General features: G+C 56.1%; 1 protein-coding gene across 3 annotated transcripts in view; it reads left to right on the forward strand.

The window, feature by feature from the left end:
* The first annotated feature begins 5,552 nt into the window (after positions 1-5,552).
* The window catches only part of LOC132420748 (NT-3 growth factor receptor), a 279,278-nt gene continuing 270,945 nt past the window's right edge, over positions 5,553-13,885 (forward strand). For all 3 annotated transcript variants that reach the window (XM_060005462.1, XM_060005463.1, XM_060005464.1), the window contains exon 1: positions 5,553-5,928. In XM_060005462.1, the coding sequence (XP_059861445.1) occupies positions 5,681-5,928 (248 nt within the window). In that variant the 5' untranslated portion in view covers positions 5,553-5,680. The remainder of the gene's footprint in view (positions 5,929-13,885) is intronic.

The following is a 13,885-nucleotide window of genomic DNA, read 5'->3' on the forward strand; positions in this document are numbered from 1 at the left end:
CTTACAATAACCTTGTGAGTTAGATGCTGTTAAACCCCTATTTTGCAGATGGGGAAACCAAGGCACAAAGACTTAAGTGCCTTGCCCAGGCTCAAACGCTAGTGGGTGGTAAATTCAGTTCATGACACCCTATTTAGTCCCATTAGAGCTACTGACTCTCTTGTCCCCAAGGTCAGAGCGCCAATAGCCTGCATGATTTGGAGCCATACTCTAAAGGGGCTATTGACAAACCTGAATGCATCAGGAATGACCAGAGTGGGGAAGGACCAGAAAGCTGTGCTTTTGAGGTACAGGGCAGGAACTGAGGATATTTTGCTTGGAGAAGAGGTGGATGTGGGCAGCCTCCTGATTGGCTTGCAGAAAAGTGACAAGATTTTCCCCTGGGCTTCTAGGTGCCAGCACTAGTACCAAGGGTGGAAGCTTCAGGGAGCCTGGCTTCATTCTTTCAAACTGAAGGCTATCAAGGAATAAAGCTATTTGAGGACAGAATGGGAGGCCTTGGGTGGTATGAGCTTCCTGTCCCTGAAGGTGTTCAAGAGGGAACAGGCTGGATACTTGGGGATGTTGTTGAGGGGATTTCTACATCCAGTGGTGTTGCAGGTTGTTGGCGGGAGTCATTTCCAGCCCAGAGACTCTATGAATCTATCATTCTGGGTGAGTAGAATAAATGGAGAATCACCTGGGTAGCATCACTGGTCCCCTAAATGTCTCCAGACACTCCAACCAGGGCAGGAGAGGAGAAGCTAGGTATCCTTCAGGGAATCTTTTTTAATGGACCGGAGTAAGCAGTAAGGGGCTCTGACCCCTGGCAGGTAGTTCCAATCCCTGGCAGGTGTGTGCCTAAAATCTTGGGACTTAAATCTGGGTCCTGAGCTGGGACCTCCTGTGGTTGGATTTTCTTGCTTCCTTGGACCACCTTGGTGCTTGACTGTCTCCCTTCATGGGTGGGCTTACATTCTCCATATACAGTTGAAATTCCCTCCTTGGCTCCGGGCCTTCTGGATACCATTACATCTTCTCAGCCTCCAAATGTGCCTTTTACCCTTGCATCTTGAGTGAAGGCCACCCAGAAAACAGGACTTTCTTTGACCCAAGTCCAAGCCTGCCAGCCCAGATACTCTTTGCAACAGCAAATTCTTCAGGGTTCAGTTTTCCCTTTGACTTCTCCTGTGCTCCCCCCTCCCCACCCAGTCACCACCCAGAACCGCAGTTCCCCTCCCAGCTCAGAGTTATGGTGGTGGGTCCTATTTCTGTTCAAATTAGAAAGTTCTGCAGCATGGTTCTTGGATTTAGGATGACATCTTAGGAGTAGGGCATGGCGGGTAAATCTGAAATGTCTGGGGTCCGGCCTGCATCCCAATAACGTGGCCACTGACTCGGAGGTGTGGGTTCATTGGAAAAGGGGAGGTAGCTGGGTTAGAAAGGTAGATGTGTGAGCAGCAGGCCAGCAGGGGTGGCACTGGGAGGTGATGGTTCCCCGGGCAGCATCTCGTTTGTTATGCCTCCTGAGTCTCCACTCCCTTCTGCCTTTTCGAGGTGGCAGAAGATTTGGCTTTGGGGTTATCTTATAAACAAATAGTCAAGGAGAAATCTCAGGTGCTCACGCAGCTGGTATATGCCCTTTGGAATAAGATGTGTTCAGTTTCTCTAGATGTCAGGAAGCTTGGATCACTGTGCTCTGGAAGGCAGCCCCCATTCTGGCCTGACTGGTGGGCGACCACATCCAAATCTTAGTAATGTTCCTGTCTTCTCCATACCTCTGGTATCAGATGGCGACTGCTCAGCTGTAAAAGGTTTCTAAAGCTTTACTTACTGTTCAAAGAACTCTGCCCATTCCTGCTTCTTATTGATCAGCATGGGATCCACTGGGAAGTTTCCTCCTTTCTAAGATGCTAGCTGTAAGAGATGGGAGGGATTATCCCCTGATTGGCAGGGTGCTGAGCTGGGTCACGATCTCTCTAGGACCCAGTGACGGCTAGAGATTGGGAATCATGGTGATGTGACAGCCATTCTTCCTTGTCAACCAGGACATTCTTGCCAAGCAGACAAGACACCTCAAATGTTCCGTACCTCTACTGACCAAGAGGAGGGCGTCTATGACACTTTCTCCTGCCCCCTCATCCAGGTCTGGCTGTTCTCAGAGGTTAAGAATTAATGAAGCATCAGGATAGTTCCCTTGTGCTTGAAGTGAAACTGCACAGGTCTGTTTTTTGACAAGGTCCTTGCATCTGAAACACCCACTTTTTGTCACCCTGAATAATATCCTGAGAATCTACATCCCTGAAACCTCTTTTTTGTCTCAACAATCCCTCCCACCCAGGTCCATGTAGAATCAGAGACTATTCAAGCTGGAAGGGACTATGGGAGTGATCTCAGTACTTCTCAAACTGTAGTGTGCTTATGAATCACCTGGGGAGCTTGTGAAAATGGATATTCTGGTTTAGTAGGTCTGAGGTGGGGCCTCGGATGCTGCATTTCTAACAAGCTTCTAGGTGATGTGGATGCTGCTGGTCAGAGGGTCAGGCTTTGGGCAGCGTGGACCAACCTAGTCATTTTACAGACGTGAAAGCTAAGGCCCAGAGGCTTAAGTGATTTGCCCGTGGTCCCAAACAGAACTCTGCTCTCGCCACTCCCGGCCCATCATCTGCTTTAAAAAAGGCCTTTCTCCTTGTAAGTTGCCACTTCCTGCTCAGGCTCAGAGCTCTAGCATAAACGTAACATAACGTTCCATCTTAATTCCCATCTTACTGTCAGGATGAAAGACTTCTTGTCCCATCAGGGCCTCTTGCTTCACAGCTGCATTTGTACCATCTCCAAAGGGGTTTTACAAGTTTTTAAATTTGTTCTGATTTATAGACGCCTCCACTTCTCTCCTGGAAGTGTTAAAAATCATTTCTTTCTCAAAAAAAGTGTGTTGGGCACCTTGAAGACACAACCATCTTAGTTCCAGGCTGGAGAACTGATGCTGGGCTAAATCCACATGGTGTATTGGAGTCTTTACTTGGGCACACACCTGCCAGGGGTTGTAACTACCTGCCAGGGGTCAGAGCCCCTTACTGCTCACTCCTGTCCGTTAAAAAAGATTCATCCTGCTTATTGGAGTCTCCCCTGACATGGTCTGAGAAAGGTTCTCTGTGTTTCTCTGCTAACACCTGCCACCTCCTGAAAAAGGCCAAGTGACAGCTTTGACTACACCTCAGTTTCCCTGATTCTCAAACATATTCCAGAGCCAACCACGGATTGGCACTTATGGTGGACTAAGGCTATCAGAGATGGCCTTGGGCCAGTAGGAACTGGTTTGAGAGTCTAAGGAGGTCTCCACTCTCTGTCCCCTCCTGCTGGTGGGAGGGCAAAATGCCAGTCTGGCAACAAGGTCACACTGGCAACAGGGGGTAAAAGTCTCACTGAGGCCAAGGGAAGGTGGAATGTAAGGGAGAATCGGGAAAACTGCCTTTTATAGACACGTTCTTTTCTTCCTTCCTTCCTCCCTCCCTCCCTCCCTTCCTTCCTTCTTTTCTTTTTTTTTTTTTTTTTTTGCTTCCAAGTTTACTCACAGTGACAGTGCCACTCGCAGGCGCCCAGCCAGTCTGTGATTGAGCCCGGGGCGGGCCGGTGGCCCCCCGCATACCCCTTCCCCCATCTTGCCCGCAAGTTGCATGACCTGCATCGGAATCCACAGGGGGGCGGGGGAGAATCCTTTCAGATGCTGGATGCAGTTGAATTCAGTGTGTTCGCTTCCTCGCCTGCCCTCCTCCAAGTCGGCGAGGAGAGCTGTGCTTTCTTCTGCGTGTGAATGCCGTAGTGTGTCTGCCTTCTCGGACTTCCCTAACCCTTTCTTTTCCTTTCCGGCAGCGAATGCTTCCGTGTTCTCAGCAAACATCTAACATTTGGCATTCTGACGTTTTATTAAAAAGAAATATCTCTACCAAGGCAAAAAGCGGGGACTCTCTCCTCCTCTCTCGACGGAAACTGAGCTCGCGTAGAAGGCTGCACCTGCTTTGCGCCCCTACCAGGAAGGGGTGCTTGTGTGGGAGGGAAGGAGGGAGGTCCTGCGCCCCCGAATCCGGAGAAAGCAGCCCGCCCGCCCCCTCGCCCGGCAGCCAGCTCAGCGCACCCGAGAGAGCCGAGCCCGAGAAGCCGGCCTCTGACGGTACTGGCCTGATGCTTGCCAAAAATTGCCCCTTGCATCTCAATTTCCCCGGCGGTTTCTCTCGCACGCGCAGCTCGCCTGGGGCCACCTCGGATCTGCAGCGCAGCCCTTTCGGCGCTAGTTCCTTCCTTCCTCGCTCCCTGTCTGCCCAAGGACGCAAAACCCACCGCCAAGAAGGCGCAAGGGGCGCGGGGGCACCAACCCAGCGGTGCCCCGCAGTCCCTTCCCAGCCGATCCTAGCTCCCGGACTCTCGATTACGGGAATGAGTGTCATTTAGACCGAGGACCGGGCGTCCGCGGCCCCGGTCCCCGGCTCTGGGTGCCTCTCTGGGGGTCCTGTGTGCTCCCGCACCCCTGATCGCCGTCTTCAAGCCAGTGCCCCCCACCCAGGCTCGGGAACGCTCCCCGATCACCTCGGCCGCGTTCATTTCACTTCCTCTCGCGGTCCGGATTGCAGCAAAACCGGGCAGCGCGAGGGCCAAAAAGTGGAAAGGAGAGCGCCTTTCCGCGTCGCGCCGCCAGCTCTCCAAGTCCCCCTCCCCAGTCCAGACCCTCGCAATCCCAACTGCAACTTTTTCCCTTCCGTCTTGCTTTCCTCTTGGCTGCGGCGAGCGGGCGCCGGGCCGCTAGGCTTGGAGCTAGCGGGCGGGCGGGCGGCCGCGTGGCTGCGGGTGGCTGTGCGGGCGAGAGCCGCGAGCCGGCGAGTGGGTGGGTAGGTGGGTGGGTGGGGAAGGAGGAGGGGAGAGGGCGGGCGGGGAGAGAGAGAGGGGTGTGGGGAGGAGTGGGAGAGGGAGGGAGGGGGGAGATTCCGCTCTCTTGCCGCTCCCAGCCGGGGCGGGTGGCGGGGGGAGGAGGCCGCGAGGAGGGAGGGGAGGAGGGTGGGGGAGAGAGGGAGGGAACCGAGGAAGACGCTCGGATAACCCGTGCGTTTCGTAAGGCTCGGAGCACTTGTACATTTCTGCAGGCGCGCAGCGAGCCATTTGCGGCGGCTGCTGCAGCTCCGACCGCATCTTCCTCCTCTTCCGGGCGCCGGGTGTGTGGATGTGTGAGTGTGTGTGAGTGTGTGTATTTTGCAGGTGTGTCCGTTTTAATTCTGCCCAGTAGGTGGGACTTGGTGACTTTAGCACCATATTTTCCTTTTCCTTGTATTTTTTTTTCCTTTTTCTTTTTTTGCCTCCCCACCGTCTGTTGCAACCCTGCAAAGTCTCGGAGTCGGAGAGCGCGGCTCGCTTCCCGAGCCCCCGGACCCGGCGAGCCGGCGAGCGCAGAGCCGGCCACCATGCCAGGCAGACCGCGCCACTAGGCGCTCCCCGCGGCTCCCACCCAGCGGCGGCGGCGGCGGCGGCCGCGATGGTTTCAGACGCTGAAGGATTTTGCATCTGATCGCACGGCGTTTCAAAGGCAGAGGCCCCCCTCCCCCTTCCCCCCTCCCTCGCCGTCTTTGTTTCCTTCCCCCCCAGCTCTCCCCACTCCCCCCACCCCACCCCCCTCTCCTCTCCTCCTCCTCTTTTTTAGAAGCAGCGATCGGAGATGGATGTCTCTCTTTGCCCAGCCAAGTGTAGTTTCTGGCGGATTTTCTTGCTGGGAAGCGTCTGGCTGGACTATGTGGGTTCCGTGCTGGCTTGCCCTGCAAATTGTGTCTGCAGCAAGACTGAGATCAATTGCCGGCGGCCGGACGATGGGAATCTCTTCCCCCTCCTGGAAGGGCAGGATTCAGGGAACAGCAATGGGAATGCCAGCATCAACATCACGGACATCTCAAGGAATATCACTTCCATGTAAGTCAGGCGGCCGCTCCCCAGCCCGCCTCTCCCCTCGCTCCGCGTCTCCCTCTCGCCCGCCCGCCGACCCGCAGGGCGCGCGTCAGGCTCGCTGGCCCTCCGCCCGCCCCAGCTCGCCGCTGCCCGCTGCCCGCCGCCCGCCGCCCGCCGCCCGCCGCCCGCCGCCCGCCGGGCGCGCGTCAGGCTCGCTCTGGCTCGGGAGATGCTCTCGGGCTGCGTATTCCAGGTGACTCCGGCCTTGGCGAGGCGTGATCTGGTGATGCGTGTGTGTGCCTCTCCCGCGAGAGGACCCCAGCCGGCCGGGGCACGCGGGGCCCGGCTCCCGCCCCCGCCCCCAGGCGCTGCGGCTCGTTTCGAGGGTGCGAATCGGGTTCTTTGCCCCCCACTAAATAGCAACAGTTTGGCCACGCTCAAGTGGAATAAAGTAGACGAGGTTCAATTCCCCGGCAGCGGCGCCGGCAGCGACAGCGGTGGCGGCGGCAGCGCTTAACCGGGAGGGAAGGTGACAGGGACTGCTCGCGATCCAGCCCAGAGGTTTAACTGTTTCCTTTTGGAAACAGCAAAACACGCTGTCAAGTAAACAAGTTGGGAGTTGGCTGCTCGCAGGGGGACTTTGGACATGTCGAGGCCGTCATGGACGCCTACCTCTTCCCTTTCCTTCTCGCCCGCCCTCTCCAACCCCATTTTGGGCATTTCCGAGACACCCCCCACCCCCCCGCCCTTTCCCACCCTCATCTGCATCTGGGCGCCTACAGATCCTGTTCCTGTTTGAGCTTTGATAACTGTTCCAGTAATTCCGAGTCAGGATGATGAAGGGAGGAGGGAAGGCTTGCGTGTTTTGGGGATGGGGCTTCTTAAACGATCGTGCAGATCCCTTTATTTGGAAAATTGAACTCTGACTAGCATTTGCTTGGTTCTGTCCTGTCTGAGTGAGACCTGTGGTGGCCTGCTCTTCCCCCTACCCATGCCCCCCTGCCGTTATTTTTCTTCGGCAGGGATGTGGGTTAGAAGCATGGGCGGAGAGAGCCTGTCCAGATTATCTTCCACTGACCTCAGCCAGGTGACCCCCATCCCATCCTGCCATCCAGAGAAGGGTGTGGATGGCACTGGGAGTGTTCAGGGGGTAGCTCTCACCTGTCTCCCCTCAAGGTCCCCACCCCTTGGAGACCCCTGAAGTGGGTGGGATGCTGAAAAGGGTTGGCACTGAAGTCCTGGCTGGGGTCTGAGGCAGGCATTTGGGCAGACTCCAGAGGGGCTGGATTCTGCCGTGGGTGCTGCCCTCCCAGGCATCAGCTCTCCCTTCACCTCGGCCCCAGTGCGATGGGGCTGTAAAGCCTGGAGGGACTGCAGTCCTGCTCTCTCCGAAGCCCACCACCCTCTTGGCTTCATGGAGACTCTGCTCGTGTTCTTGCAGCTAACAGTTTGAGGGAAGTGTGCAGCCCAGGAGGTGTCCCTGACTCCTGGCCCAGGAGACAAGCTTGACCCATATCTTGGCTTGACCGTTCACCCCCTCACCACCTTCAGCCCGGCTGGCCTGGGGTGACAAGATAAATAGCCAAGGGTGGGGTGGAGGGGAGGGCAGGAGAAACAGGATGGACCCAATGCAGCTTCTCCCACCTGCAGGCCACAGCATTCCAGCACCCCCAAGGATGCAGCCAGGAGGGCGGGAGTGAGATTGTCAGGGAACCTCTGCCTTGGACGTGCACTGAGGGGTGGGGGTAGGGGTGTGTGTGGGATGGGAGGGGGGAGCCTAGCAGTGGGTCCAGGAGCTCAGGAGCTGGACCTAGGGATTTTCAGGGGATCGGGTGGGCCAGGGGTTGGAGGGACGGTGCCCCAGGTGCCCAGTGCGGGCCTCTGGGAGCTGGTGAGCCTCAGCCAGCTTGTTCTCTGTTCCAAGGGTGTGTGTCCCTGTAGGAAGCTGGTGGGAGGTGGGGAGGGTCACAATCACGTAGGCTCTTTATGGCCATGCAGAGGTGTCCCCCCTCTGAAAAGAAAGCTAGGGGAAGCAGTCTGATAAAGAAGAGTTGGGTTGAGCTTTCCAGGCAAAGGGCCCAAGGTGGGGCTGCTGGGAAGGTAATGATGGGAGGGGATGGGGTGGCTTCTTGTCCCCTTTGCCACTGAAGGACCCCAGAGGGGCAGCTGGGGCAGGTAATCCGGGAGTAGATTGGGAGTCCCTCTGTGTGTGTCTCCATCCTTGTTTCAGGACTCAGACACTTTGCCAGGAAGTCAGGACTCCTTTCCTTGAATCCACCCCAACACCTAAGAGCCAGGGAACTGGATTCCCACCAGAGCTGTGCCGGGTGGCAGGTGGGGGAGGGTCAGAGGTCATGGGTGGGATGGCCCTTCCTCATCCCATCTTCTCCCCAGTGCCCTGTTATATCTATGGCTGGTATTGATGGAACTAGGGAAGGGCCTAGCCTTCTGGCCTGGAGGCAGAGCAGAGAAGGAGGGGAGTCCTGCTTGCCCTGGGAAGCAGGTGTCACCATCCCTGTCTTACCTCATGATGGAGGCTCAGGCTACAAAGTAACTTTCCTGGGGGCACATAGCCCCAGCAGTGAGCCAGGCTTAGGCCTTTGTCTGTTGGACCCCAAAACCCAGGTCCCCCACTCTGCAGGTCTACCTATGGACGCGGGCTGGAAGGAGGGGCTTGAGGACAGAGAGGAGCCCTCCAGGTAGGGAGGGGGGGCTTCCTTTAGTGGGACCTGGAGGTGGGGCTTCAGTCCAAGCCCGGGCTTTGCTGAAAAGGAATGCGTTCTTTAGATCTGATGCTATCAGAGATTTGGAGATCAAGGGGTCCCCCAGCCTTCCATCAACCTGAAGCTCTTGATGCTGGTGTATTTCTGGGGGTGCAGCTTGGGCAGACTCTGGGGGCCGAGGAAGAGGCTGGGGCAGAAGCTGGAGTTCCAGCGGGCCTAGCTAAGGGAACCTGGGGTGACCGCCACCCAGCCACCCTCCTGTTCTCGGGGCTGTGGACTCCTGAGGTCTCTCCCTCAGGTGCTGAACTGATCACCCCTGAGTTTTCAGAGGGACCAGAGGTTCCCTGTGGTCCTTCCTCTCAGGGGTGGCATGTGCGGTGGCTCCCGTGTCCCCATCGGAGGGCGCCTCTGATGGGGTAGGTGGCTGCCCCATCAGTATCAGGAGGAAATCCGCTGCAAGGCCTCAGTGCAGAAGTGTGGGTCTCACCTCCGCCCTCCCAAAGTGCCCTCCCTTTTGGCTTCTTTCTGTTCAAGAGGCCGATCCCTCTGCCGTTGGAGCTCTTGACACACAGTAACCTTACCTAGAAGGGTCCATGTGCGGCCGCACCCAGCCAGGCTCTGACGTCACAAAGGCAGAAGGGTGGTGGCTGGGAGGGGGGGCCCTCTGGCGTCTCTAGGCCAGGCCTGCCTGGGGTTGGGTTGGAGTAGCACATCCTTGGACTGCTAGAAAGAAAATCCAGGGGGAGAAGATGGCATCGCTGGGCTGGGTGTTCCTGGGCTTGTGAAGACAGTGGGCTCTTGGCTGGGACCCTGAGCTGCCACCTGGGTCTCCACATGAGCTACCACAGGGTCCCTGGTGTTTACAGCACTCTGGTCCCTTGATTTCCCCTGTCTTCCCTGCAGGCCCTCCCCTGGCTGGGTGAGGGATCATTTGGGGTTTTGGCTGCTGTACTGACTTCCTGATTCTTGGCCTTTCTAAGGGTCAAGGGGAGAGCCAGCCTTGACAATTACCAGTGAGAGCTGGGCTGCAGTCAGGGGTGTGAACCAGGCCCCAAGAACATCATAGGGTTCAATCAGGAGCCCCCCACATTGGGGCTAGGCCTGAGGGAGGGAGGTAGAGATGTGAGGGGCCTTTGAGGTGAGATTTAGAAGGGGAAGTGGTTATAGCCCTGGGGAAAGAGGTACTTCCAGGATAAAAGCTGGGGACCCTGGACTGAAGAGGCCCTGAGATTTTGTATGGAGGCCAGGCTGTTGGTGGGTGGAATCCAGGCCTTCCCTGGAGGACCCTCCCTGGAGCCAGAATCCTCAGCCCAGGTCAGTCTTCCGAGGCACAGCCCGAAGCCCAGGGCATCAGCTCTGCAGCTCCAGGGGACCTGAGCACATGATGGGTTTGGGTAAAACCAGCCCAGCCCGGCCCTAGCTCTGAGAGTTCTTGGCCTGGCTACCGAGGGCTGAGCATGCAGCCTGGGAGTCAGCCCAGCATCCTGCAAGAGGCTGACCACTCTCCTGCGGAGCGGAAGTGGAAAGAATGGCTGTGAAGAGGGACAGGCCTGACATCCGCTCTCCTGGGCAGCTCTCCATCCTTGCCTTACCTGTCCCTGGTGGCTGACTCCTTCTCTCTGACTGTAGGGGTGGACAAAGGCCTCCCTTGGGCTGGCCTTTGCCAGTATTGTGGCATCTCTGCTGCTGCCTGGGCTGGGGTCCCCATGTAGAGGGCTGCGTTCAGTGGACTGTACTGGGATCACAGACACCATCTCCAGCCTCCCTTTGGGGCCTCCAGTTGGCCATTGGCAGGGTAGGATTAGAGAAAGGGATGAGACACATGAGTCCCACACCTGGATTTACCCTTTATCTTCTGTGAGCCACGGTAGAAGACTGTAGTCTTTCTGAGCCTGGAAATTCAACTGTGAATTGAGGCCATGGAGCAGTGTCCTTTCCAGCTCAGACATATGCCATCCCGGGGCCCAGGGAACATCCCTAAGGAGGTTCTGCTAGGCCACTTCTGAGGGCAGCATCCCTGGGCTTGGTGCTGGCCCTTGTGATGCCACCCAGAGGAAGACAGCAGGTGCTCCCTCGCTGCCCATTTCCCCTTCCACCTCTAGAGTACTCTGGGCCACCCAGTTTGGAGTCCACTGTCCAAACCAAGTGCCACCCCTAGCAAGAATGCGCCGAGGCCTGCAGCCTCCCGTTAGAGGCTGGACACCCAGCTTCGTGGCCCGCCCCCATGCCCCCCGTGTACCGTGAGCTCAAGGCAGGGAGATGTCCTTCTGCAGAGTTTCAGCTCATTGCCAGAGCAGGGGCCTCTGCTGGGTGTGAGAAGAAAACATTAGAGCTTCTATTTCAAGTTATTCTTGTTGAGAAGAGGGAATATTTAATGTTTAATATATGAATCGAAGAAGTATAAGCATATAATTTAATAACTAGGAGTGTTTGGGGGTTACGAGATGAATTTTTATTGCTAAAGCATGCATAATCAAAAAAGCTTGGTGCCCAACGTTGTCGTGGCTGGAAGGGCCTGGGCTTGAGAGGGAGCCGGGTTGACAGTAGGAGGGGTGGTCCTGAAGCCCCTGGCTCTCCTTCTTGGCTCTGTTCCCAGGAGGGGTTGATGAATTGGGAGTAGGGGCAGGGGCATGTGAGGAGGGAGCAGGCTGGGTGGCAGAGGGGATCAGGATTCCTAAGCACCCCTAGTCCCAGGGCCAGGCCAGTTCTCAAAAGATGGTCCCTAGTAGCCCTCTGGGTCCTGCCCTTTGTCCCTTGTAGCACATCCTTCACCTCCATGAATCCCTCCCCCCCCAATTCATTTCTTCCTGCTCTCCAGTTTACAGTTATTGTGTGTATTATTTTTTTAATTAATTGATTAATTAATTTTTGGCTGTGTTGGATTTTCATTGCTGTGCGCAGGCTTTCTCTAGTTGCAGCGAGTGGGGGCTACTCTTTGTTGCGGTGCACGGGCTTCTCATTGCGGTGGCTTCTCTTTGTTGCGGAGCACGGGCTCTAGGCACATGGGCTCAGTAGTTGTGGCTCGCAGGCTCTAGAGCGCAGGCTCAGTAATTGTGTCACACGGGCTTAGTTGCTCCGCGGCATGTGGGATCTTCCCGGACCAGGGCTCGAACCTGTGACCCCTGCATTGGCAGGCGGATTCTTAACCACTGCACCACCAGGGAAGTCCCTGTTGTGTTTATTTTTTGCCACAGCTACTTGAAGTACCTAAGCAGGGATTATTAGCCCCATTGTCCTGATTAACAAAACAAACAAAATAAAGAACAGAAATTGAATCCCAGTGGTTGAGTGTCTCACAAAAGGAAAGATCCAGAAGGGTCTTGAGGCTCCTCCTCTGATGCTCCCTTCGTGGCCACTCTGGTGTCCTGGACTCCATTCTCTCCCCGGCAGTAACCCTGTAGCTGGATACCCTCTGGCTGTTGGGAATGGAGAAGCAGACTATCTTCATCCAGAAAGTTCCTTCTCTCCCAAGGGGCAGCGCTATGGGAGCGGCCCATCCATGAGGGCCTTGTGGAGGGCAGCTGAGTGGCCTGGTGGTTGGGTCTAAGCGTGGCCTGAGTGGAGGCTGGACTCGGTCCCCCAGATCTATCGATGAGCAACTGAGCCCTCAGCTCAAGTCGTCTGTCATCCCCTGAGCCTTGCTGGCCTCCACTTTGGGAAACCTAAATACTCCTGGGGGCTGGGCATGCTGGCAGGTCCTCTTTGATGGACTGGATGTCAGACCATCAGGAATGAAGACTCCAGATTCTCAGTGCCCAGTGGAACTCCCATGAGGATCCTCAGATTTCTGCCTACTACCTCCGAGGGCAGGGCTCCTCGGAATTCAGAGTTGGAAGGGACCCCTGCAGTCAGCTCCTCCCTCACCTTACCTGCGAGGGTCCCAGGAGAGGCGCAGAGAGAGGCGGGGACTTAGGGGTCCTCGGGCTGCTGGAGGACGTCCCTGCCCAGATGGCAGCACCGCCTTCTCCTACTCAGCTCTGGCACCCTTTCTGGGCACTCTGTCAAAGCCAGAGCCTCGCCCACGACTGTGTCTCCCTCTGGGGCAGTGATTCCAAATCTGGGGTCCCCAGAGGCAGCAACTATGCAAGGCTGGCAGCCCCAGGGCTCTTCGCAGCCTGCATCCCATGCCAATTAAAACTGCTCTTGGCGAGGGCTCTGCTGAGCTCTATTTACACACAGGGCTTAGGGATCTGTGGGTGCAGCCAGTTTGGAGCCTGTCCTTTCTAACTTCACTTCTGCCCCTGTTCCCCCATCTGGCTTGTCCCATCGTAAGTATCCCCCGTCTGGGTGGTGGAAGATTCAGGATTCTGTCCCCAGACAGAATCATCCAGCAGGGAGAGAAACCTGTCCCCAGCAGCTCCTCCAGACCTGGCCTTTTCCTAGCTTTGGACAAACCCCTTCCCTCCTCTGGGCCTCAGTTGCCTTCTCTGTGAGATGAGGATAATAATAACAACTACCTTTTAGCAGCACTCTGAGGGTCAGTGGCCTGTGTCATGCCGGGTAAAGAGAAAGCTGTCGATACATGATAACTCATGGCAGCTAGCGCTTACTGAGCACTTACTATGTTCCAGACACTGTTCCAAGCAATTTGGAGGTAATATAACCCATTACGGCCTCACACCAACCCTAGGAGATAAGTACTATTATTTGTCCCATTTTACAGATGGGGAAAATGAGTCCAGAGATGGAATGTGACTTGCTTCATTTCATGAAGCCAATCAGAGGAGTCTGACATTTAATGTTAAGCTCCATTGCCTATACTCTTTTGCTATATTCTTATACATGTGGATATATACTGCTATACATACACATTCACGAATCTATGACCATCAAGATAAATTAATAATAAAATAAGAGGGTAGACATGAAGGTCTAGGAGGATCCCTTATTTTATAACATTCCAGTTCCCTAGCTAAGAATTCCCCTGGCTGGGGTTGGAGAGGAAGGCAGATGAGACAGTGGTGGGTCTGGTGTTGGCCAAGCAGCCCTGGCCAGCACTGTCAAAGCCAGGTGCTAATGATGGGGAGGCTTGGGGAGGCCTCCCATGAGGCTCGTCCCAACCAAGCCCTCTCCCCAGGCCTCGTTGACCACCATAGCATCCTGGTTTCTGAGGTCAGGTCAGCTCCCCCAGGAGACCAGGTGCCAGCTGAGGCTGACGAGTATTCAGGAAGCTGGTGGCTGGGCCCCAGCCAGCTCCACTCTGGGCTGAGACACGGTCAGCAGGACTGTGTCCCCAATTGCCCATGGCCAGAGAGAGC

This window comes from Delphinus delphis, chromosome 2 (assembly GCF_949987515.2).
Source record: "Delphinus delphis chromosome 2, mDelDel1.2, whole genome shotgun sequence".
NCBI classification, from domain to species: Eukaryota; Metazoa; Chordata; class Mammalia; order Artiodactyla; family Delphinidae; genus Delphinus; species Delphinus delphis.